The sequence below is a fragment of the Castanea sativa genome, chromosome 9 (assembly GCF_040712315.1).
Source record: "Castanea sativa cultivar Marrone di Chiusa Pesio chromosome 9, ASM4071231v1".
Lineage (NCBI taxonomy): Eukaryota > Viridiplantae > Streptophyta > Magnoliopsida > Fagales > Fagaceae > Castanea > Castanea sativa.
The window spans coordinates 29,379,341-29,405,588 of record NC_134021.1 but is presented as its reverse complement, the minus strand read 5'-3'; the positions used below and the strand labels follow the sequence as shown (position 1 = coordinate 29,405,588).

Genomic DNA, 26,248 nt, shown 5'->3' with positions numbered 1-26,248 from the left:
TAAAATTTATTTTACTACAGTGTTTTCACCTTTCAATTTTTAGTTTTTAACTGTATCTAAACGGACCCTGAATCTCTTTATTGTAAACACCAATAAATGTCAAGTTCTTAACAGCTTATTAAACTGACAAGCTGTTATTAGAGTGGTACATTCACATAAATCCACTCCAAATAAACTTCATTTTTATTATGCTCTAAAGTTGTAAGACTTTTGTATCTCTAAACTTTTTTTCTTCAAGAAAAATTGTATCACTGCTCTTATGGATGATAATAATAATAATAATGAAAAAGTCCCAAAAAAGAGAGAAGAAAATAATCATATTAATTATGGAAATCAAACCAAATACCTTATTTACAGGTATGACTTGTACGTGCTACCAATCAAAGCATTACATCCTCTACAAAAATCATGCATGGTTTCATAACTTCTTTTAAATTGTTTTTGACAATCTTTTGACTTAAGATTTAAGAATGTATCTTTTTTCTTCTTTTGATTCCATACCCAATTGACATCCTTCTATCCAGTTTATTACTTTTTCCCCCCTATTTTTGAAATTGGAGATGAGGACTCAAAAGTAACTGCTGATTGAATAATGATTGGTTGAGTATATTGTACTGAGGGATGTCGGATTGATTGGTGCTGTTTCTGAAACTGCAAGAACTCATGAATTTTTTTGATGGGTATAACATATCCTCATGATCTAAGTTGGAATGCTGGCGTTTGAGCTGGTTTTCCATGTTTGGAGCCAAAGAGTTCAGTTGAGGGAGTTTTTGAAACATGCAGTTTTCACTGCTGCTACCAGATGCTATGGAGTTATTGAAGAAAGGCTGGTCTAGACTCCCATTGTTGAATGTTGATTCGAATCCAGTTGTGTTCCAGCAATGGTTGTCTGATAATAAACTACTTAGTAAGGAGTAGTCCATGGCATCCAATAAGTTTGAGAAAGAAGATGATTTCTGGGGCATGAGAGTACTGTTGTGGCCAACAGGACTTTTCAAGCTTGGTAAAATGGTATCTTGGATAACATGTTCTTGTTCATCTTCTTCTTGATCTTGATCACTTGCAGCTGCTGGAGGTGAAGCATTGGACTTCTTGTAGATCCGGCAAAGAACCCAATCGTCTAACTGCAAAAGGCCTCAAATGAAACAGTTTTATTAGTTGCAGTACAAACTTTAAAAGCTACAATAACTACTTAGTAAAACCTCACAATTATGCACTCCATTATAATTAATTAGGCCTTAGGGTCACCATTCAAATTAGAACTACTTGCATGTAGTCAATGGTCCTGTATTCATTCAAACTTGGTTGGTGGTGAGACCACACGCTTTAATCAAATTGGGTGCATTTGTAGCCTCACACCTGCGCTAGCTAGCTAGGCCTATATATGTCAACAAGAAATATCAGAACGAACACTGAGTTCATATTTGGAAGGATTGAAAAATGTGTAACTATTTCTAAACTCAACAGGACAAACCTAACATAATAGTAAAAAATTTCCATGTTGAATGATGTAGAATCTATTCTTTTAAAGCTACTTTTTCTTTAGCATCTACCATTCCTTCAAGACTCGAAAAAAAAAAAAAAAAAAACTACTTTGTCTGCACGCTATACATGATGTATCACATCATTAATTAGTAAGATTCTTTTGTTTGCGTTAGTTTCATATTTTCTCTGTATTTTCATTTATTATGAGACACGACTTTAATATAAACAATTATGAAATCACAAAAAAAATCTTATATTGTAAAGTTTATCGCCACCTTTGCTTATGTGTATTATCAATATTTTCAAAGTTAAGGATAGAGATAAAACTTTGTGGCTCGGGTGCTTTGTCCCATATATGTGTAGATGACTTTGCTTAAGCTTAACTAGAGTGTGACGAATCAAGATAACAGAATCTTTTATAAATAGATTTAATATAATATAATAATTTAATTTATTTAGTAGGGTAGCTCACCCTCATGGATGTATCTTTGAGCTTGGTAGGTTTGGAAGTGTAGTTGGGGAGTTCAGCAAGGCGATATTCGTGCATGATCCAGTTAGTCTTGATTCCCTTTGGTGGTCTTCCTTTGTAGAACACGAGGGCCTTCTTCACACCAATGTTTTGCAGGCTCCCTCCTCCTCCTCCTCTTGCAGTTGCTGATGTTAATATGGTTTTATCTGTACCAGTTGCTTTCCAATACCCAGAAGCGGCTGCCCTGTTTGGCCTGGCACCATTTGGGTACTTGCGGTCTCTTGGACTAAAGAAGTACCACTCTTTGTCACCAAACGCAGCTTTTTCTGATTAAAAAAAAAAAACACATAAACAAGACCCTTCTGCGTTAGTAAATATATATTAAGATTATCACTTTGACATGAGGATGAAGAATTTAAACTCTAAACTTGTTGGTGGAAAATATTAGAAGATGTGAGTTGAGTTGAATATGATGTATGTTACAACATGAATTTAAGTAAAAGGGTGAATATAATTAATAATAAGACAAAAACCTGGCAACTCCCATGGATCAAACTTGTAGATATCAACCTCAGCGATGATGGAGACTGGCAAGGGTGTGGAAGCCACTCTTTTTCTTAGGTAATGAAGAATGAGCTCTTCATCTGTTGGGTGGAACCTAAAGCCTGGTGGCAGAGGCGTTTGTGGATTCTTCATGGTTCTTCTGTTTAGGCCAAATGGGATGATATGAGGATAACTAATTTGAATAGAAGCAAACAAAAAAAAAAACAGAGGTACTCAAAAACAGCCCAAAAGGTAGGCAAGTAAGTTAAGAATGAATTGAGTATGCCTTTGGAAGTAGGCAAGACTCTAAAGAAGGAAAAGAGAGGAGAATTGAAATTTTTTGGGAGGTGAAGATGGGATGGGGTTTTATGGTTGTGGGAATTTGTCGGTATGTGGAAAATTAAGAGATTAGGCCAAGGCCTAGGCCAAGGGGGGATGTTAGGAATATGGATCAGTTGCATTTTCAGAATGGGCCCCACATCTTTATATGCAACCTGGGCCCTCCTTTGTTTGTCTTTGTATGCCTTTAAATTTGCCAGCTGGAGGCATTGTGAGATTCTAAAAGGCTAGGGTACCACTACACACATCTTTTATGTTTTAACGCACGCTCGTGTGTCTAACTATTGATTAACAACATTTTAATCAGTTTCTCCACACAAAAAAAAAAAAAAAAAAACCCACATTTTACGTAATTAATTCCAAAAACCTACTACATCAACCAATATCCATAATTATTATAGTTTTTTAAGATTTTTTTTTAACTTTTTTTTCTCTCACCTCTTGCTTTCATTAGATATTCTCTCTTTCTCTTTCTCTTTTTATGAAGATAATAATAAAAGAATATGAAAATAAATGATTTAAGAAAATAGTGTATATGTAGAATAGATAATTTAACATGAGTATTTTTGAAAAATAATTGTGTAAATTAAAAAAAAAATTCTCTTAATACTTAAATAAACATGAATTTTTGTACAAATTAATGCTAATACATTAATGATCCGTTTAAATAGAAGAGAAAAGAAAATGCCAAATGCCTTAATAACGGGTTTGAACGAGTTTGAATAAAGGGGAAAAAAGAGGAGTGAAGTAGAGTTAGTGGTGGCTAATGCTAAGCCATTGGTTTAAATTTGTCCAACTCTTTTTGTCGTTTATTTTGCATTATTATTTGTTGTTCACGTTCACGTTCACGTATAGGAGTAGATTAGTATGGAAAAGAAAGATATGGCGGCTGAAGCTACACAAACACAAAAAGTTAGTTGATGATGAGATGAGGTGAGGGTTAATTTATTCAATCTTCTTCGTATGAAAACTCGACACCTACACTTGGCCCCACAAACATAGTTTTTGGCAAAACGCATGCGTGCTACTGTGCTATTCTGGTCCTCGTCCTCATCATCATGTCCTCAGTTTATGTTTGACAACCGTTAGTGTTTTGTTTATATTTATTTATTTATTTTTACTACTTTACTTATATATTCACACCTTTTCGAAGTTCAATTTTACTAACTCTCATGATAACGTCGGTTCAGTTTGATGCATCATGCATGTTCACGATATAAAGTTCAAGATATAAAGTCTAAAGTCTTAGAAGATGACATCTTTATCATGTGACGAAGCCTAGAGGTTGATAATATAGGAGCAGTATATAGTCTAAGGTTAGATCTATATAGGCTTCACACTATTTGAGCCTTGGGCTTTTATACAGCCTTTTTTTTTTTTTTAATCTATTTTAACATAAGGGTTTATTATTTCTATTTTATATATTTATTTTGTAAAAAAATTTATATTAAATTATTTATTGTATACTGTATTTTATATTAAAAGATATGATGAGGCTTTTTAAATACGACAATAAGTTTAGAGGCACATCAAAATTGACAATAATTAAATTTCACACCCGTATGGGGTGGTTAGTAGTAAGTGGTTTTTTTGTTGTTGATAGAATTAGTAGCTAAGTATAGTTATTATAGCATTTGCGTTACTTATGCGGACACTGAAGAGAAGCTAACAAAGAAAAACAACCCCCCCCCCCCCCCCCCCCAAAAAAAAACCACAAACACAAACCCAGAAAAAAAAAAAAAAAAAAAAAAAAAAAAAAAAAAAAAAAGAGAAAGAGAAACAGACAATTATGTGTTCTAGAGTTGATGGATCAACAGAGGATGGTGATTAAGGTTGAATGGAATATCACAGAAGAAACCAAGGATGGTGTAACTCAACCGGATTAGAGTGTCAGAAGCTGTATGGTTACGGGCCCAACTTTCTCCAAGGAACAAGGTTTAGCAACAGTACTTACATCATAAAATGTCATAATTTTTGTCACAAATATTATATGTTACAAATTGTGATTACCTGACTATCACTTTTATATAGATCTACTACTCTTTTGTTTTTTTGCTTGATTAAATCAAGTATTACAACAATTTCCACAGTACTTACATTATAAAATGTCATAATTTTTGCCACAATTATTATATGTTGCAAATTATGATTACCTGATTATTACTTTTATATAGATCTGCTACTCTCTTTTTTTGCTTGAGTAAATCAAGTATTACAATAACTTTCACAATTTTGCCACAACTTGTCTACGTGGTGACTTATGAGTGTCGGGTTTGTGAACCCGCTATTTTTTTCCACAACTTACAACTTGCTACGTAGATAAGTTGTGGCTATAATTATGGAAATTGTTGTAGTAGTAAACTTCCCTTTCTTTTTTTTTTTAATGACTCACAATTTTGCTATGTAAATGGTTATGGCAAAAATTGTGATTTAAGTTGTAATCTTAGAAATTTTGAGGCTTTTAGTGAGTTGAGATTATCATTTAACTTTCTCCCTTAAAAGTTATCATGGCTTTTGAGTCGAGTTGTGGTGTGTATTTATATTAGAACCGCTCCATTTTTGTTGTGTGTGTTTATTTCTTAAAAAAAAAAGGAAAAAAGAAAAGAAAAGAAAAGGGATCATCATTCAACTCACTTCATTCATGATTTGGAATATTCCAATCCATGTGGGGTCCTAACGGCATATCTCTTTTAAAAATTAAAACAAAGTTATCTACGTGAGTTGAACCATTTAACCAAACACTACTGGATCCACTTTGTGTCATCTATCTTCCAATTTCTAGTTTCTATATTCTTGGTAATTTGGCTTCCCTGGTATTAAAATAAGTGATGAGTAATGAGTGATTAGTGACGAAAATTGAGTGGGGAGTGATGATTAATAAAAAATAAAAAAAAAACCAAACAGCCCCTTTAATCATCTTCAATCACATACTCAGGTTTTTGCCTTTAAGGCCGACCCTATACAATCTGAGGCCCTCAGCTAAAAACTTTAAATGACTATTTGTGTATTTAAATATCACTTAAATAATATTTAGCTTATTAATAATCAATTTAGTTAATTATGTGTACTATAATTTAAAAAAAAAAATTAAAATATACTCTTCTTACTTTTTTATATGACTAATTCACTTAAGCAATGCCAACGATTCTAAAAATTTTATCACATAAGATTGCAAATCAAAGTATCACCAATTAGAAAAAAATTTGATTTATACATTAATTTATTATGTTATTTAAATGGCACCAATCTATTCTTGCCACGTTAGTTTTAAGTATATTGTAGTAAAATTTATAGTAGTTAAGCATTTTTCATTTACTTAAATTGTGATTTGGTTGGATTTCTATAAATTTTTGGGAAACACTAAACTACTTCAAATTTTACTACAAAAAACTTACAAAATGATATGGAAAAGAATGTTGTTGGTCATTAGTGACACTTTAACAAGATAATAAATAATTATTTAAATTACTTCTTATAATTGGTGTCATAAAAATTTGTATGACATATAATAAAATTTGTAATATTTCTAGAATCAATCAATTCTTTGGGCCTCTTTAAAAAAAAAAAATCACTTATTGGCCCCCACATTTGGGGCCTATCTCTAGTAAGAGGCCTAAGTCATGCCCTAAATAGCCTAGGCCAAGGCCGACCTTGCTTGCCTTAATACATGATTTATTGGTTCTCATTTAAGTGCACCACTAATATCAATTTATCATTTATTATTAACAAGTTACCAACACGTCGACCGTTGTAAAATGTTTTGTGAATATTGTTTTTTATTTTTATTTTTATATAATATAAAAATTCTACTCTAGTAAAATCTAAATGTATATGTGTGTGAAACTTCTTACTAAAAACTTAAACTCCAACTCTTGGCCCCTACCTCATAAGAAATTATACTTATAGAGTGACCATCGCGTCAAAGATGCACAGAAGTGTGAAAATTGTTGATGTTATAAAATTGCTGTCTGCATCCTATCATTGGGCGAAAAACCAAAAAACACACGATGCTCTAGTAGAAGAGTTAAGATTGATTAGCCATCTTGTAGGACACAAAAGGAGTCATCTTTAACACATACTTTGAACTTGAAAATAAACGAGTAGGCAATACTTGGTGTTTCTGCTACATGTAGCATCAACACTCACATTAGGTGGATGGCATAAAATGAGTTTGATGTTGCATATAGAGGAAACATGGTATACTTTTTCCACTGGGAGAGACTGGTGCACCATTCCAAACTTTCGTATGGAAAGGATACTCCCAAGTTCCAATTGCCAAACCATACTGGCCAAAATAAAAATATAAATTGGCATGGCTTTGGCTGGTACTTGCTAATAACAATAATAATACTAATAATAATAATAATAATGTTCCTTCCCGTGTTACCGACTCAATTACGTCATGCTACTTTTGATTAAGTCCACAAAATAGAGGTCATTTTCTTGTTGGAATATCAATGTAATAAAACGAGATGCTATGTCAATAATAGAGCAACTCACACTTTAGTCCCATATACTTTGGGACGAGCCTATGATCATCTCCTGAGGTTTTAATGTTATGGAGATGGGTTAATTAAAAAAAAATAAAAATAAAATGAAGTCACGTGGGACCCACTCAAAAATGAAATTTTATCCCATAGTTCTTCATAACCAATAGATTTACGTTGAGGTTGCTTTTTGGAATTAAGTGGATATTTTTCTTTGGTTTTGGTGCACTAAGCTACGAAATCAAAGCTATAATTTGCCAGCTTAGCTTTCACACCTAAGGCTTAATTAGTGATTGAAGCGTGGCAGGTATTATCTTGTTACAACTTTGACCAAAATAATTTCTTCTTTACATTAATTTAATCAATACTAATAGTATATGATCTGCTTTGTAAACTAACATGGAAGCTCACATTCATCGTATATATGGATCTTGTAGGAAGAAAACACGACAAAGTACAACAATAGTAAATCCTCGGATTAATTTTATGTTAACAAACACACACGTGGGATGTGGAAGAGCAGCAGCAAAGTGCACTTTGTAATTTCCGATTTGGTCATCATAGTAACAGACACCAAACAAAGAATGGTTCTCACAAAGACAAATTTCAAACCTCTAAACCACAAATTAATATATATATATATATATATATATATATATATATATATTAGTCACATCCTTCACCAGATCTTGCTGCAAATAATCAATAAATTATGAGGCTTCATTCTAAACCACGGTGTTCTTATCCTTAATGCACAGCGTTTTGTCCCAACATCTCAAACCAAATGAAATGACCAAGCAGTAATGCATATTTGCCTCCCTACCATGTTGCAATCTTTGGGTTTTGACCAAAAATTATATATATTTTATTTATTTATATTTTTGATATAAAGGGTTTTGACAATTTCAAACAACAGCCAATGGCGTAGTTTGTGGATTGTCAAAAATAACTTAGTTGAAGTTTTAGTAGCATTAAAATTAAATCATAAATGGTTTGAACTAATAGCCAAGAAGACACTGGAAATATACATATATAAAAGGATAGAAGTACCCGTCAACTTTTCTTCTCTTGTAACACTTCTTGGCAGTCATTTTGAGCACGGCATGGAATTCCCAAATAATTAACAAAAAAAAATTGCTATCTGAAGAGACTTGCACAATGAAAATAAAGTAGCTCAGCAACGGGTGATATATATCTTGGATTAGCACAAAAGATAGAAGAGACAAAATGGTTGTAAAGATAATTAGGTCTTGGAAGCATAAGAATGAGTAAGGCCAAAGGCTGATGATTATCCCAAACTCCTCCTTTTAAGACTTCAAAAGAATTTGGATATTTTTTTATACTTCGGAATCACTTTGTTTGGTCTACTCTGACCACAAATACAATGGCCTTCACCTTTTAACTTTCATGCACAAAATATAGGTTGAATTAAAGCGTGAGTGGAACGTCATATGTGACGCAAATTAAACAAAGCATTTGTGGCATGCAAGGGTTCTTTCCTCCACCTCCTTTGCTTTCCCACATATACTCTCGGGTTAACTTGTTCATCTAAAATTCAAATACCCACATGTCGAAATTTGATTAATCAAATATTTTATTAACTACTGCCCCATGACCAAGTACTACATCACCCTTCTGTTTCATCTCCACTCCAGTTATGAGCTAATAATAAGAGAGAATTCAGGTGTAATGTTGTCCATGTGTTGAGCTGACAATAAAAGGGTCAAAAGCTAGCATATCTCCACTTAGGCATGTGAGGCCTTGACTTTTCATTTTCATAATTGGAGATGCTCAGACTAACAACAAGGCAAAAGAGAAAATCAACACCCCAAAGCATCTTTTATGAATTATGATCCATCTTATTCTTCTTCTTTTTTCTTGAAGTTAATGTTATTCAAACCACACAGAAAATATAGCATGCTTGGCAGGGAAACACCAGAACTAGCATTAACTGCTAAAACTAACCAACCAACCAATCAGTCTACCTACACAAAGTATCTCTATAATCATTCAGCTACTCCACGTTATATTTTTCACTTCATTTTCTTTTGTGTTTTTATGGGAACAAGTTCAGAGCTTTGATAGATATTACCTCACATCTGATCTCATTTTTCACCCCAACATCACAAGGGCAACATGGACTCCCAGCCTAAACCAAGATCACATTGGTGTCACATTCAATTTGTTAGGAAAATTTGACTAAGCATGGGAAAAAGATGAAAGCACAAACACGTTAGACTAGTCAAAAGGCATGACTAACATAGAAGAACACGCATTATTATCTAATATCCAACTGCAAAATGCTCTTGATTGTGACCCCCCGTAGTTTTCCACGTGTAGTTCACCTAACCTAAGTACTTATCCAGTTGCAAATGCTAAATGCATCATTTTTCCCATTTGGGACATTAGAAAGTGAGCTACGCCTAACCTGAATCTATTCCAAAGTCATGGGCTACTTTCTTTTCTATTACGACAAAATACTTGAGGAGAAGAAGAACAGAATCTTTTTCAATGACATCAAAGGGCCTTGGAATAAACCCTAATTTGTTATATTATCTAAGTTACTTTTCACCTGCCACTAAGCTTTAGCTAAAATGCCCTTTCTTTGATAAGAATGAGAGAAATGTGAGATCATAGGTTCTAAACTCACTAGGCACGTGTTATTTACCATTAAAAAAAAAGAGAGGGTAAATTATAGGTCACCATCCCTTGAGCTTTATCGGAATGACTCTCCTCTAAATGTTGGTATAAATAACACACCCCCTTGAGGTTTCAATAAATGCAGCAAGTGTGCGTTTGGATGAGCTGAAATTTTCAGCTTATCTCTACTTTCAGCTTATTTTTGCTACTATTCATGGATCCTACTGCATTTTTTGATACTATTCATGGATCCTACTACACTATTTAGCTAACTTTTACCTTAATTTACAGTACTTTCAACAAAAAATTTTCAGTTTCAACTAAATAAGCTGTTCTGTTTGGGAACAGGTTATTTAGCTGAAACTGAAAACTTTTTACTGAAAGTACTCTAGATAAAGGTAAATGTTAGTTGAAATAATACAATGGGACCCATGAATAATATCAAAAAATGCAGTGAGACCCATGAATAGTAGCAAAAATAAGCTGAATAGTAAAATAAGTTGGCAAAAAATAAGCTAGCCAAACAGACACTAAGGATCTGTTTGAATACCGCTTATTTTGCTGAAAACTAAAAACTAAAAAAAATAATAAAAAATTATTGTTCACTCTTTTTTTACTGTTCATATGCATTGGTGCACTGTTCATGTCATGAACAGTGCACCAGGCGCTACTTAAAAAAAAAAGTGGATGTGGGAAGCGCAAAACGCGCTTCCCAAACACTCACTAAGTGTGAGTTTGGCTCCAAATTAAAAAAAAACCAGCTTATTTGACTATTCAGCTTATTTTTGCTACTATTTATGGGTCTCACTGCACTTTGGTACTATTCATGGGTCCCACTGTACTATTTCAGCTAACTTTTACCTTTATCTACATACTTTCAGCAAAAAGTTTTCAGTTTCAACAAAATAAGTGGATCCCAAACAGACCCTAAGTCCATGCATGATTTTTTAAACATAATATTCCATTTCTATCTTAAGGTTTGAATAATTGATATTCCCCTATTGGGGTTTGACAAATAAGTAAGAATCTTTTCGTAAAAAATAGAATATTCTAATAAAGAAGTAAAAGTGTGAGAGATTGAGAAAGAACTAATCTATTGCATTTATAGAAACCTCAAAGGGGAGTGTCATACATTTGGAGGGAAGTCGCTCTGATGAATCTCAAGGAATGCTAGTGTAATATATACACGCGCACCAGTTTATGTTCATTGTATAAAATACCGTACTAATGCTTGTCTAAAATGCTTATACCTTTAAGCCAAAAATCCAAAATTATTATGAAATAAATACTCAATAGTATAATAAAAATAAAAAAAAAATAAAAAGGATACGGTAGAAGATAACAATACAGAGACTCGAGAAAAAAAAGGTGTACTTCTTTTGAGAATAATTATTAGTAAAAGCAGCCACAAAAGCTTGAATGGGTCTGCATGTCTTTATATATATGTCCTTTGTAACTGTTTTTTCTGTTTCTAAACATCTCCAAAATGTTCTGAAATTTAATACCTTGACCTAAGTGCAGCAGAGAGTATTGCTAAGCATGGAATCTTTCAACAGGCATCTAGTGACAGAATGTACTCAAAGCAAATTGTAACATCGAAGCAACAGGATCATCAATGATAAAATTTAGTAGACTAATGGTAATGGCAGCTCACCAGATAATTAACTATAAAAAATTATTAGAATAACAGTTAAATGATTAAACTTTTGGGACAGATGGTATTTTATTATGGTTTCAAAGCAAGTAGTTTTGAGTTTGAACCATGTCTCTGCTCTACCTCCCTTTAAAACGTTAAAAATTCACCAAGAGCCTTGTAGCTCAATGGCATAGCCTATTCTCTTTTATTGGGACAACTCGGGGTTCAAATACCCCCTCCCATCATTGTAACTATAGAATTATCATAATAAAACAAAAACAAAAAAGTTAAAATTCCATGTGTTGGGTGTCACTTATTGAGCAGAGTTTGAACCCTCCATGAGTGAGAGCGTTAGAATAATCACTAAGTGATTTAAAGTCACCTATCCTAATCAGCTTAAGTGATGCAAAAAGTAAATAGTTTAAGGAAAATGAAGATTAAATACCAAAAAATTCAAGAGTTTTGGTATAGTTTTGACGTGACACTTTCTTGGCACCTTTCACAGGCTACTTTAGTTATTTTTGAGTTTTAGGGTCCGTTTGGATAGAACTTATTGCTGAAAACTGAAAACACTGTAGTAAAATAATTTTTAAATGTGTAAAAAGTATTGTTCATGCCAAAAATTACTGTTCATTGGCCTAAAATCACTGTTCATGACCAATGAACAGTGACAAATGCGCTTGAAAAAAAAAAAAAAAAAGAGGCCAGACGTGGACGTGGACGCGCAAACACGCTATCCAAACGTCCTCTTAGAATTAAGTTTCTTTAGGTTTTAAAGTTGTTGATTTAGTTTTAATAAAATATTTACTAAAATAGGAGTAGTTTGGTAATTTCCAGATTTTTTGGGATGAGTTATAATGGGCTGTACTAGAGGCCCAAGAGTCTTATTTTATGTTTTGAATCATTTTTCTATTTAGTGTAGAAGTTCCTATTTACTTTTCTATATTATTAGGAGTCCTAGTTTTTCTAGAAAAGATTAATTTAAGAGTGCTAGTCCATCTAGGAAGGCTATATAAATGTTTTATTATAGTCAATAACATTCGAGCTTGAATCCTTTCCCTTGGAAAATCATACAGAGATCAAAGGCCCCTCTGAGAGTAGCCTTTTTTGAATGGACTGCAATTTTGGGTAAAATTTTGACAATTGACAATTTAAGGAAAATAAATGTAAGGATTACAAATTGGTGTCATGTGTGCAAATGTAATGGTGAATCAGTTGATCACCTTTTACTACATTGCCCTATTGCTTCAGACTTATGGTTCATGATTTTGGGTTTGTTTGGAGTTTATTGGATGATGCCAAAATCTGATGCTGAGCTTTTAGCTTGCTGGCAAGGTCAGTTTGGTTGTCATCGGAATGGTCATATTTGGATGGTTATCCCCCATTGCTTGATGTGTTGCATCTGGAGGAAAAGGAATGGCAGGATTTTTGAAGATATCGAAAGTTCTATGCCTGATCTCAAGTTTTTCTTTTACAAAACTTTATTGGACTAGCTGTCAGCCTTGAGGAACCTCTCTTTATTTTCTATTGTTGATTTATTACATTTATGCAATTTTTGTAACTGATTGTTTGCCCCAGTATACTTCCTTGGGTGATTCGTTTTTATCTGATTTATATATTTTATTCCTTAAAAAAAAAACATTCGTGAATAAATTTAATAAAAATCGAGCAGCTATTTTAAGTTTTTAGGGTGGATTGCCTTCTCTTCCTTAGTGTGGTTACTTAGGAAATGTAGGTTTCTTTGTTTCTTTTTTTCTCATTCTATTCACTGTTTTAACACCATATAGCCATCAAACCCATTCAAGATCCAATCTTTTTTTATTACTTAAACTACCGAAACCCTTAAACATCAAAAATAACTTTTCAAGATCCCATCAAGAACCCTAATTTAGTGTTGAATTCCAAAAGATCCTACATCAAAATCTGTATCAGAGCCCATTAAGACTATTGTTCTATGTCGTTGTTTATTAAAAGAGAACCGATACAAGGGGATCCACTCTCCCCTCTAATTGTTTATCTTGGTTATAAAAATATTGACTCGGATGATTTATAAAGTGTAGACAGTGGCTTCATTGTTGGGTTCAAGGTTGGAAGAGAATATAGAGAGGTTTTAGAGATTTCCCATCTTCTCTTCGCTGAAAACACAATGTTTGTGATGCCTCCCAAGAGAGATTTAGTGATCTTTGGTTTGTTCTTTGTTTTGAGACAATGTCGGGTTTAAAAGTTAATATAAATAAATGCAAGCTGGGTCTAGTAAGCGATGTGATTAGGCTTTTTCTTTCAAGGCGAAAGTTGTGTGGAATATAATTATTTAAAGGGTGGAGAGAAGGCTCTCAGAATAAAGGAGTTGTCCCCATGTAAAGGGGGAAGAATCACACTAGTTAAGAGTAAATTATCTTCTATTTCCAAATAGTTTACGTCTATTTACAATGCCCAATGCCCAATCTTGTTGCTAATAGATTTAAAAGGTTTAACTGGATTTTATGCGGGAAAGAACATGGGAGATGACGTAGGATAGAAGCCTAAATGGGCTCTGATACCAATTTTGATGTAGCACCTTTAGGAATTCAACACTAAATTAGATTTCATGATGAGATCATGAAAGATTTTTTTTTTTTTTGGATAAGTAACGTAAAAATATTATTAATAATAGAAAAAGTATCAAACCGAGTACATTGGGGATATACTATGAGGCACAAATCAGGAACCAAAAATACAATGATCAAGAAAAATAGGAAAAGAAGAAAAAGAAAAAAGAGAAAAGACCACACTCCATTCAAAGAGAGTGTGCAAGAAAAAAGCCTTAATCTCTAGCAAAGAACATTCATAATCCTCAAAGCTTCTAGCATTCCTTTCACGCCAAATGCACCAGATCAAGCAATGAGGCACTAATCTCCAAACATCCATGTGACGCTGTCGCCAAATTTTCCTTGCCAAGCCTCAAACAACTCAAGAACAATATGAGGCATAACCCAGTGAATACCAAACAAGCATAAAACCAAAGATCACAACTCCCAAGCTATGGGGTAATGAAGCAGAAGATGATCTGCCGACTCCCCACATCTCTTACAAATATAGCACCAATCAAGCACTAGCACACGTTTTTTATGAAGGTTGTCTGTTGTTAAGATCTTACCTAAAGAAGCAGACCAAGAGAAGAAAGCTACCCTTGGAGGAACCTTCGATTGCCATATCATTCTCCATGGGAAGGATACAAGAGTAAAAGGGTAGAAGGAGCTATAATATCCTCTAACCTCAAAACCTCTATTCCTTGCAGGCTTCCAACAAACTTTATCTGGGCCAAACCCTCGCACTGTTGAAGAATAGACCAACCCCATAAACCAATCAAAGGCTTCTTGTTCCCAATCTTGTGGTGGACGACGAAATTGCACATTCCAATGAAACCTCCCAGCAAACCAACCCATAACTTTAGCCACCGAGAAATCCTTTGACCTACTAAGACAACAAAGCTCCAGAAATGCCTCTTGGAAAGTACAATCCCCGCACCACACATGCTTCCAAAATTTCACTCTAGTACCATCCCCCACATCATATACAAGGAGTTTAGAGAAGTTCAACCAGCCACTTCTAATGTATCTCCACAGGCTGACCCCATAAAGACTTGTCACCTTTTTTGTACACCAACCACCCCAAATATTCCAATATTTTGCCTCTATAACCTTCCTCCATAAAGCATTAGTCTCCATGCCATACCTCCACAACCATTTTCCTAGCAAGGCAGAATTAAAGCTTCCCAAACGTCTTATACCTAACCCCCTAACCTGCGAAGGCTTACAGACCTTGACCCATTTAACTAGATGTAATTTAGGTTCGCCACCAATTCCACTCCACAGAAAATCTCTCTGTAATTTCTCCATAAGCTTTGCCACCTTACCCGATAAAGGAAGAAGGGAAAGGAAATATGTTGGTAAAGACGAGAGTGTGCTTTTAATAAGTGTCACCTTACCCCTTTTAGATAAATATAGTCTCTTCCAACCTGCTAATCTCCTCTCCATTCTCTCTAGGATAGATTACAATCAGATAAATCCTTAAACTTAGCACCTAATGGAAGACCCAAATATTTCAAGGGCAGAGAAGACTACCCACACCCCAACAGACCCACCAAAGCCTCCAAATTGTGTACCACACCAATAGGTACCAACTCAGATTTTCCCAAATTAATACGAAACCCTGAAACCTCATCAAATCTAGCAAGAATCGCCCTCAAATTAGCAATCTGAGAAGGTTCAGCATCACAAAAAATCAGAGTGTCATCTGCAAATAAAAGATGAGACACCATCACTAATGAACCAGCTGTACTACCCACAGAAAAGCCCAAGAATTGCCCAGTGGAGGGAAGGATTCTTGAAGAAGATTGATGTTTAAATATTAGGTAATGACAAGATTGGATCTTGAATAGCTTGATAAATGTTCGGTCTTAAAAAAAAAAGTGAATAGAATGAGAAATAAAGAAAGATAAACACTGGGAAATCTCATGTAGGTGATAAATTAATTTAAGTTGTAATCATCTAATCGGCTAAACTTAAACAATTGATAATTAATCTGCATAATTAAGAAAGGAGTCTAAAAGAATTTTCACTAATAACAAAGGAAAAGTACTCAAGGACTTCAAAACCAAATAGGAAAAGTGCTCAAAATAATAAATAAGACTCATAGGCCTTTAATTTAGCCAACGACAACCCATTCTAGATTTCCAGAAATTACCATATTGCCTTATTCTTTAAAAACTTTTTTGTTATAGGTAAAAATTTTTTTATTGAAATGAGTGAAAATAGACACATAGTAGCCTAAAGAATTACAATTGGAAAAATATCTACTTAATTTATAGACTTTATGAAGGAATGAATAAAGTTGCTATTAGTGAGACCCAATACAAATGACCATCCATAAAGAGAACTAATGAAGGATGCTTGAATTTGAGCTTGAATGCACTCTGCATCTTCAAATGTATGCTGATTTCTCTCTCTCCATATAACAAATCAAGAACCTTCTCCTATAATACCCACTAAACCCCAAACATCCTAAATATCAAACTCCAAAATTCAAAGGCCACACTACAATGAATCAAGAGGGGGTCCACGATCTCCCCGCTACAACGGCACATACAACACCAACTCACCATTGTGTAAACCCTCTTGAAGAGGTTCTCACAAGTAAGAATAAAATAAGACTTAATTAAAACTAATCCAACAACAAATAAAGAATATAATAAGACTCAATTGAACTTAGACATACTAAGCAAGGTCCCAAGAGAGCTCTCCATCGGAAGCATCCCAAATTAATTCTAGAGCAACAGCCATCACTTGCCTCCTTTAAGTCTTCAGAGAGCTACCAGTTTCGTTCCCCATCATCAAGAGGCCACCAATTTTCATTTATTGTGGAATAAGGGATGGAATTTTCCCTATTGAAAGAGGGTGGCTTGGGTAATCATAAACTAAGTTCCTTTAACAAGCTCTTCTAAGAAAATGGTTTTGGAGATTTGGACTTGAGAGGAGGCAGATTTGGAGATGTATTATTTAAGCAAAATATGGAGAAGATGGAGAGGTAGACAATTGGGAGGATTAGGGATTACATTGGGTGAGTTTATGGAAGAGTATTATGGGATGGTGGGAACCTTTCTCTAATCAGCTTCAATTCATCACTAGAGATGGTACATCTTAAGTTAGATTTTGGTCAGACTTATGGAGTGCAGATCATTATCTGAAAGATCATTTCCTTCATTGGTTTCATTTCTTGGCGGACAAGAACTCTTCAGTTGCTTTTTATCAAGGCAACCCATTGACTAGTGAATGCAATACTGGAATCCTTAATTCAGTAGGCCTTTTCAAGATTGTGAATTAGAATCAAAGGGAAGTCTTTTTGATTTAGCAATATTCTAATTTCCCTTCTAATCAAGGAAAGAATCGAGGTCTTGGAAGGCAACCAAAAATGGAAGATTTAAAGTTTGTTCATATTACAATGTTTTGATGGACACCACAAGAACTTCATTGCCTTGGTGGAGCATTGTGGGGGTTAAGGAACAAGAAAGGCTGCATTTTTCGCATGGACAACAACATTGAGGAAGATATTGACTATCGACAATCTTAAAAAACAAAATATTATGATTATTGATTGGTGTTGCATGTGCCAGACTTGAGGGGAATTGTTTGATCACTTATTACTCTGTTGTCTAGTGGCTACAAATGTCTAGTCTTTTGTGTTTGTGTTGTTTGAGATTTTCTGATGCTGAAGACTATGATTGAGATGTTCGAGTGTTGGCAAGGAAGATTTCATCATCATAGAAATTCAAATTTGGAAGGTTCCTTTGTGTGTAATGTGGAAAATTTGGGAAAATTTGATAAAATTTGATGAAATTGAGTGCCTTAATCGTGTTGTCAAACCTTCTTTGTTGAGGTCCTTGTATAATTTGATGTTTGCTTTGGGCTGCATTCCCCCAATGTCTTTTCCTTGATCTTTTAGAGCTTTGGAATATGAAAACCTAATTCTTAGGAATGTTTTGGTACACATCTTGTGCGCCAGAACCATTTCCTCTTTTGGATAAATTATTTTTTACTAATAAAAATAGGATTTTAGTAGTTAAACTTACCACATTTGGAGTCCTAGCCCTATGAAAGTTAGAAGTTACCAATAACCTCTATACATTGTGAAGTCATTGTTTGATGCAGCCATGAAATACTAATTAGTTGCTATTGTTATGGAAGCAGTTTCTAGCAATGTTGTTTTGTAATCTCTGGATTCATGTGGAAGAATTGGTACTTTTGATGTAAGTATGGGAATTGGAGCATTGTGCATAGCAAGAACATCCATGAAGCATGGACATGGACGTGGACACTAACACAACATGACACGAGACATGGCAATACTTGAAAAACTAGGACAAACACATCAGGGACACAGAAATAAATTTATTAATATATATCTTTAGGTATATTTTATGTTTATTTTAGATTTTTAAAATAAGTAATAGCCATCAATAAATTTAAAAACATATCTAGAATTATTTTAAAAGCAATAATAGATAGTAAAGAAATACACTGATTCCCATAAAATTATGATGTCAAGAGTACAAAGTACAAACAAAGAGTAAAAATAAACTACAATAAAGCTGTTGGGGGCTTCGCATAACTCTCCTTCAATTTGGAATCCTATTTTGGAAAAAATTGAGTGGAAATTAACGGGGTGGAAGAAGTTGTATTTGTCTAAGGGGGTCGATTTATGCTACTCAAGAGTACGTTATCTAATCTTCCTACCTATTTTCTATCACTATTCACCATTCCTACTTATGTGGCTAATAAAATTGAAAAGTTGCAAAGGGATATTCTATGAGGTGATAGCAAGACTCATCTGGTAGGATGGGATAAAGTTTGTGCGCCTATAGCCAACGGTGGCTTGGGTATAAGGAAACTTACTACTTTCAATAAGGCCTTATTGGGGAAATGGTTGTGGCAGCTAGGGAAAGAAGAGAATCGGTTGTGGTGGAGGGTGGTAGCTTCAAAATATAGGGAAGAATGGGGGGGATGGACTTCTAAGCTAGGTAGGGGAGTTCATGGGTGTGGTTTGTGAAGAGGTATTCGCATGGGATGGGAGGATTTTAGCAAAAATTGTCAGTTTGTTGTTGGGTTGAGGAATAGAGTGAGAATTTGGCAAGATGGGTGGTATGGGGATCAACTTTTCCAATTGGCTTTCCCAAGACTATATGGTATTGCCATTGATAAGGAGGCATCTGTAGAAGCTTCTTTGTCAAGACAAGGGGCGAAGGATAGAAGAATTTGGAATATTCGTTTTATTCGAGAATTTAATGATTGGGAAATGGATGAAGGGCTGCATTTTCTCTATATATTGGGAGCTAAGACTCTTCCAATAGATGTTGGAGATCGGATGAGATGGAAGTTGAAGCCTAATGGGGATTTTGACATCCGATCGTATTATAACAAGTTGCGGGATTCTCCCTCAATTGTCTTTCCTTGGAAAGGTATATGGAGGGTAAAGGCCCCTAGGCGAGTTTCTTTTTTCGTTTGATGTGTAGCTTGGAATAAGATCCTAACGGATGATAACTTAAGATTGAGGGGATTGGATTTTGTGGACTGGTGCATTATGTGCTGACATTGTGGAGAGACAGTAGACCACTTACTTCTTCATTGTGAGATGGCTTATCGGTTGTAAAGCTTTGTTTTTATAACTTTTGGTTTGTCGTGGGTTATACCTAGATCGATCCCAGATTTACTTTTTGGCTGGTGAAATTGGTTGGGGAAGCATTCGTCTCAGATTTGGCATTTAGTTCTGTTGTGCATCCTGTGGAGTATTTGGAAGGAATAGAATCGGCGGACTTTTGAGGATTTGGATAGTTCCGGTGATCAGATGCTTACTTCTTTTAGTGGAACTCTTTTTGATTGGTCTCGGGCATGGGGACTCACGACTAGTGATTCTCTCTCTTCTTTTCTTAGCTCTCTTTCTCTTTCGTAATTAATTTGTTGCTTGGTTTTCTTTTATGTTTTTTCTCTGTTTTCTTCTTCTTGTATTTGTTAGGTTTGCTATATGTTTTTCTTGCATAGAGTAGCCGTTAGTATATATATCATTCTTACTTATCAAAAAAATAAACTACAATAAACATCATGACTAAGGAAAAAGAATGCTAATAGTATAGCATTCACAATTTAACATATTCAGCCTATAAAACCATAAACAAGTAAAAGAAAAAAAGCTCGAACTATTCAGCACTTAACAGATCTTGAAGTATTCATTATTCAGCAAGTGCTCAGAGACTTCGACAATAAAATCAGAAGCTTAGTAAAAGAAAATAAATAAACAAAAAGAGAATGAGAGATCAATGATCGGTGACATGAGATTGTGCCGTCCTATCAAAGAGAACACATTGGTGAGCTGAGATCACGCTGATAAGTGTTGTCAGAGATAAGATTTAGTGCTAGAGTCACCGATCAAAGCGAGACACACACACACACCCCACAAGGACGTGTAGACAGATTTCTCAATTGGTCGTATATTGTTATTCTTGATGATCAGGCTAGGCTAATACAGCTTGTATTGGGTGAGTTCAAAGTGAGGGTCTATAAAATTGAATGATACAATTATAACCCTAGGAGTGAAGCTGAAGGGAAGCATATTCAACACCTAAGATGTTATCTTTTGACTTTTCTTCTAGTTTTCCTTGAAATTAACAATCTGCCAAACTATAATTGCCTTTTAATGCACAATCAGCCGTCACTTCCATACTATTTGAACCTAAACTCTAATTTTCCTATACCAATCGCTATTCTACCCTAAGCCTTCAGCTAAACAACCATATCCAGGGAAATATATTTTGTCCTAAAAATCCTTTAACAGCGTTCTCAATTTCCTGCAATTTTTGCACCACTCATGCTCCAGCCTCATTTAATTTTTATTTGTCAACTAAGCCTAATAACTCCTTTTCGCCTATCCAAGCACAAAAGGCACAATTTAACCACAGCCTGAGCTCACAATTTAACAAACTGTAGACAGAAAATTTTAATTTATCAGTTCTTTCCTCATCATACATCAACTATAAAACAGAAATCCAATGGCAGTTATGTAAATCATACATAACTTGATCCTTCATTGAATAATCATAACTTGCTAATGGCCAAAAAAAAAGTTCAAAAGTAACTGAATGTGTTAACCACAGTCTGATGGTACAAGAAAATGCACATTGATCTAGCTCAAATGGTACTTCATTGTAAGAGCAAGGCGGAGGGTCAGGTCATAGGTTCAAGACCCACCGGGTGCATGTAACTCTCCAATCAAAAAACGATACAAGAAAACATAGCATTTCCATGTATACAAAATTAAAGTAGCACCTATCCTTCAGTGCAAGTGTCCTTTGTAATAATTTTTTTATAGATACAATAAAATTTCAACCTATGGTGTCTACTTCATGAAGACTACTTTTTATCATCACGCCAAAACAACAATTAGTTTTTGGTGTAAATGTATATGTGTTTATATTTTCATTTCTCTTTTCAAAATTTTTAACCTTTACCAACCATATCTTTTGTCAATTAGGTACATTAGGATGTTCATTGAAAAGTGTAAGGCTCCATCATATAAATTATGTTTAACAAAGCATTGCCAGGAATGTATCAATCGTCCATTAACAATGACACCATTTATGCACCCATTTTCTATATAAATCCAAATAGTAATTTAATTTTTAAGGCATGCACAGGTTAGGTTAATTTACCAAACTCCAAAATTTTGGGTATTTACTAAGATTTGAAGCAACAAAATCAAATAGTCAGAATGCATCTTATATAGATGATAAGGATAAGAAAAATTCTGTGCACCTGTATGAAATCCATGCGCAACTTGGTGCTGAAGGTTGATAGGTACCCAGTCAAGACCTGAGATCCTATTGCTCCCATAAAGAAAAGCCCCGCTCTCTGACAACTCTTCTAGTGTCAGGTTGGCGTCGAAAATCTCTTGTTTGATCAAATCTCCTGGTTATAACCCTTGCATTCTTGCCTGACTGACTACAATCTAATCGATTTCGTTCTAAATCTTTCATCTGACACTCTAATATATGCTTACTAGACAACCAAGCCTGAAGCATCTCATCTGTCTTTGGTTCTGGTATTAAGTGTTTCTCTTTCATCTCTATGTAATATTTGTGGGCCTCCTCCAACTTTCCGTTCAAAAATAGGCCATGTATTAGCACAATATATGAGCTCCGATCAGGGTCAACTCCATTCTGAATCATCTCACTCCACAACTTGAAGACATTATCAAGTTGGCGCCACCGGCAAAATTTCCTAATCAACATTATGTAGGTATCAGTATTTGGGTGGCAACCCATCTTTCTCATCTTTTCCAAGAGCACAAACACTTCATCCCCTGTCCTTAAAATCCGGAAGAAGGCATGGTAAGTCCGAATGGTAGGGGATAGGCCACGGCATAACATATCATCAAAGACTTCTCTAGCTTCTTCAATTTTACGGGCCCTGCAGAGAGGCTTGATCAGTGAGTTATAAGAGACAATATTTGGAGCAATACCCTTATCTTCCATTGTTTTCATGAGATTGATAGCTTCTTTCACAAGCCTACCTTTTGCAAGAGCATGAATGACAGCATTGTAAACTTTCCTATCTGGAACAATCTCCATTTCCTTCATCCTGTTGAAGAGCTTGAGCACCTTATTCAGATTACATGATTTTGAATAGCAAGATATGAGGCATCCATATGAGACAACATCATGTTGAATACCTCTCTTGCTCATCTCCCTCCAAATTCTCTCTCCCTCCCGGGCACTAACAATCACATTGCACCATCCATTGAGGATAATGTTAAAGCTCTTGGAATTCAATGGGAAGACATTCTTGTTGCAGAAGAGTAAGTGCTCAGCGTCTGGCACGTTCTTGTACCTGCAAAGGGCAGAGAGAAGGCCTTGGAATTCATCCATGCCAACTTCAAACTTAAACCGCTTGTAGGCATAAAAAGTATTTATAGCCCTCCCCACATCGTGTACAGCACAATATCTCCTAATCATGATCAAGAGAGTCTGAGGAGTCACAAGAGATGGACTAGTCAGACTAGAATTCAGACCACCTTTCATTCTCATCTCATCAATCAAGGCCCATGCAGTGTCGAACTTTCTCATTTTCCCAAGAATAGAGATCATGGAATGGTATTCCCGCACGGAATGCGTGTAACCTGGCTGCTTGGCAGCCCATAGAAAGAAGGTGAATGCAGCTTCCCAGTTGCTGCGAAAATGTGAGAGCACCCCCACAACCAATTCTGATGAGGCAGTAATCCCACTATGCTCAAGCTTGTTTTTCGTTTCAGATGGATTGCTTCCCAGTTCACCTAATATACCAACAATAGTCCTTATGTCTCGGGTGAGACTCTCATCTCCTGAACTCAAAGGTCTGAAGTGTGTCTCATCATCTTCATAGTCTTCATCATTATCATCATCATCACTAATAGAAGCGTTTTCTTTTGGTTCTATAGTCAAAGGTACATTTGAGGCTGCATATGTTGAGTTTGGGGAAGTAGTAGAAGACGAGAAAAATTGCAGGTGGGGTTTCATAGCCATAGCAGAAAAAGTACCACAAGGGTTCAAGTTAAAAAGACTAGTAGGACTGATGGACTTTACAACAGCATAAGAGTAATAGAAACAGGTGGATTTGACATGGGTTTGAAGCAGAATTGAGAATACGGAGAGGTTAGAAGATCTTACTCTCATCATGTTCTGCATTTATACTCTACTGGATTGAAAGAAAGATCAACAAAAAAAAGCCTATAAAAACGAGTGCGCACCAAGTGTTTGTGAAATTAACTAAACGAACTTAACACAACAACGAAGCACTGTTAATTGAAAATTCCTTTCTTCAACAAAACATCTATACGTACAGTTTACAGTTGTGGATTTCGCCGGGCAACGAGTTCATCGGAATAAGAAGATTGGCAAATAGAGCGGTTCAAGAAGCAAGCGTGCGTTAAATGTTATATTTTGTGTGTGTAGACTGTAGAGTCTAAACTTGAAGTAAAACAAGTGCGCCTTCCTTCAGTCACAAATCACAATAGAACATATAACAATCGCTATTCGCACCACTTTATTGCACGCATGTACGGTCTGATCCAATGGACAGCTCTTGTCACAACATTTCAGTTGTAGCTGATACTTAATCTTCTTGTTTGGCCCTTTTGGCTCAGCACAGTAATCTTTATCATGGTGAAGATTATTTAGCCAAGTCATGCCACTCGGGTTTTTTTTTTTTTTGCCTTTGTCCTACTTTTGCTAACATTTTTGTTCCGCAGACTACAAGGCAAAAATATTAGTTATCTCCCTCATCTTTACTTAATTTTATATCATTTCATTCCTTTACGATCATTTCATTTCCTTATAAACTCTCAAATAAAACCTAAAACTCGAGTTTTAAGAGATGACAAAGATGATGTAGAAAAAAATCTATGTGCAACTTGAGTCTTCTCAAAAGAAAACCAAAAGAAAAAAATTTAAAAAAAGTTTGAACAATAATTTCTTCTCCTCTCTTTGAACCTATCTTCTCTCCAACTTATTCTCTAGATCAAGCCTAAATTGAGCCTCTACTAAGGTGGTTCTCTCTCGCTCTATCTTGTTTCCTATCTCTCTTGGTCAAAACCCTAGATCAAAGGTTGTGGGTTTGGGTTGTGGCTTTGTCTCGATTGAGATGAGGTGGTGATACGTTTGTTGGGATTGGGTTTGCAAGTTTTGATCAAGATGAGATGGTGGTGCATTTATTGGGTTTGGGTTTGCACGTTCCAATCAAGATAAGGGGATAGGGCGTTTGTTGGGTTTGGAGGTGAGAGGTTCACAATTTTGTTTTTTGTTCGGTTTGGGTTTGTAGGTGAGATGCTTATGCGAGGATTTGAAGGAGTTTGTGAATTTGGTCTTTAAGACTTGAGTTTCACGTGAATTTTCTTTTTTGGGGTTTTGCCACCTTTGGAAGACTTGAGTTCCTTCTATGAACTCAAGTCTCTAAAACTTGAGATATTACTTAACTAATATATTTGCTTTTTGGGCTATCGAATAAAAATGTGAGCAAAAATAGGCCGAAGGGCAAAAAAAATCCCATGCCACTCTCCTTATCTTCTACATGTATATAGTTTTGACTTTTTTTTTTTTTTTTTTGCTAGGATTGAGACTAAATGTTTCAAAATCAACCACATAACACTTTTGGGTTCAACCTTCGTGTGGTTGGTTTGGAGTTCTAGTAACGCACCATTTTTCACATCTATCCAATGTGGTAGACTATGATTAAGCTGCTTGTCAATTTTTTTTTTCACTATTCACAATTTGCCACATCAGAGTTATGACACTTATAAAGTTATAATTTCACACATGTTTTCACAACTATTTTATATGATAGATTGTGATTAACTGTTCATCACTCTCACATAAATTTATTACCTTTTTTTTTAACTAATTGCACGCAGCTACATTACATCGATGCGAAAATAATTGTAGAATTGTTCGTGGTTCATAAAAAATTTTCAACCTTAATAGGATATGGTCCTAGATTTTTTTTTAATTTATTATTTTTATTATTATTTTGCTTTGGAAGTCCAACTTCCATCCATCGCACAAATTTCTAGGGTGTCACACGGAATAGGGTGTGGAATGATGTGGCAAAAATCTAAATATAAATATATTTAAAAAAAAAAACTAATATAACCACTACCAGTTTTGACTACGAGTTCTTCTACGCCCACCATGACCATGTGCGCCTTGTGAGTTGTGACTTTCCAAGTTCCACTGCTCTTTCACAATAAATTTTTAGAACTAGGGAGGCAATAAGCTGTCAAGTACGTTTTATGAAACATGGAAAAGAATCACGCTACTTTTTTTTTTGGGTAAAATTTTTATCATGGTCTATGTGAGTTGGGACCAGCTGCAAGCATTTCGTCTTAAATCGTCCTCCAACCATTCTGTGAATCACTATTCAGGCTAACTTATAAATTTCAAAGGAGAGATGCACGCATATAACTAGTGTGCCTTCAGGCCATCCAATATGATTACATGTACACATTGAGAAATGGTCGAAATTTTAAAAATTTACCCACAAAGAAAAGAAAAGAAAAAAAAAAAAAAAAAAAAAGAACAAGGAAAACCAAACA

The 26,248-nt window shown here is 35.0% G+C and overlaps 2 protein-coding genes across 6 annotated transcripts; both read right to left on the bottom strand.

The window, feature by feature from the left end:
* Positions 1–299: 299 nt before the first annotated feature.
* LOC142610618 (NAC domain-containing protein 1-like) lies at positions 300–2,907 on the bottom strand. Its single transcript, XM_075782482.1, has 3 exons — positions 2,488–2,907; positions 1,958–2,280; positions 300–1,124 (listed from the first exon to the last, which is right to left on the bottom strand). Exons 1-3 carry the CDS (start codon positions 2,648–2,650, stop codon positions 543–545), a joined length of 1,068 nt encoding a protein of 355 aa, XP_075638597.1. The 5' UTR covers positions 2,651–2,907; the 3' UTR covers positions 300–542.
* A 5,525-nt stretch (positions 2,908–8,432) lies between these two features.
* LOC142609350 (uncharacterized) lies at positions 8,433–24,291 on the bottom strand. 5 transcript variants are annotated; one of them, XR_012839587.1, is made up of 2 exons: positions 21,940–24,291; positions 8,433–8,473 (listed from the first exon to the last, which is right to left on the bottom strand). XR_012839587.1 is itself a non-coding variant. In XM_075780923.1 (1 exon), exon 1 carries the CDS (start codon positions 23,844–23,846, stop codon positions 22,005–22,007), a length of 1,842 nt encoding a protein of 613 aa, XP_075637038.1. In that variant the 5' UTR covers positions 23,847–24,291; the 3' UTR covers positions 21,613–22,004. The 5 variants fall into 5 exon arrangements, 1 of the variants encoding a protein (XP_075637038.1); XR_012839585.1 differs by lacking the exon at positions 8,433–8,473 and adding an exon at positions 8,494–9,472; XR_012839584.1 differs by lacking the exon at positions 8,433–8,473 and adding an exon at positions 15,740–15,874.
* Positions 24,292–26,248: the final 1,957 nt, after the last annotated feature.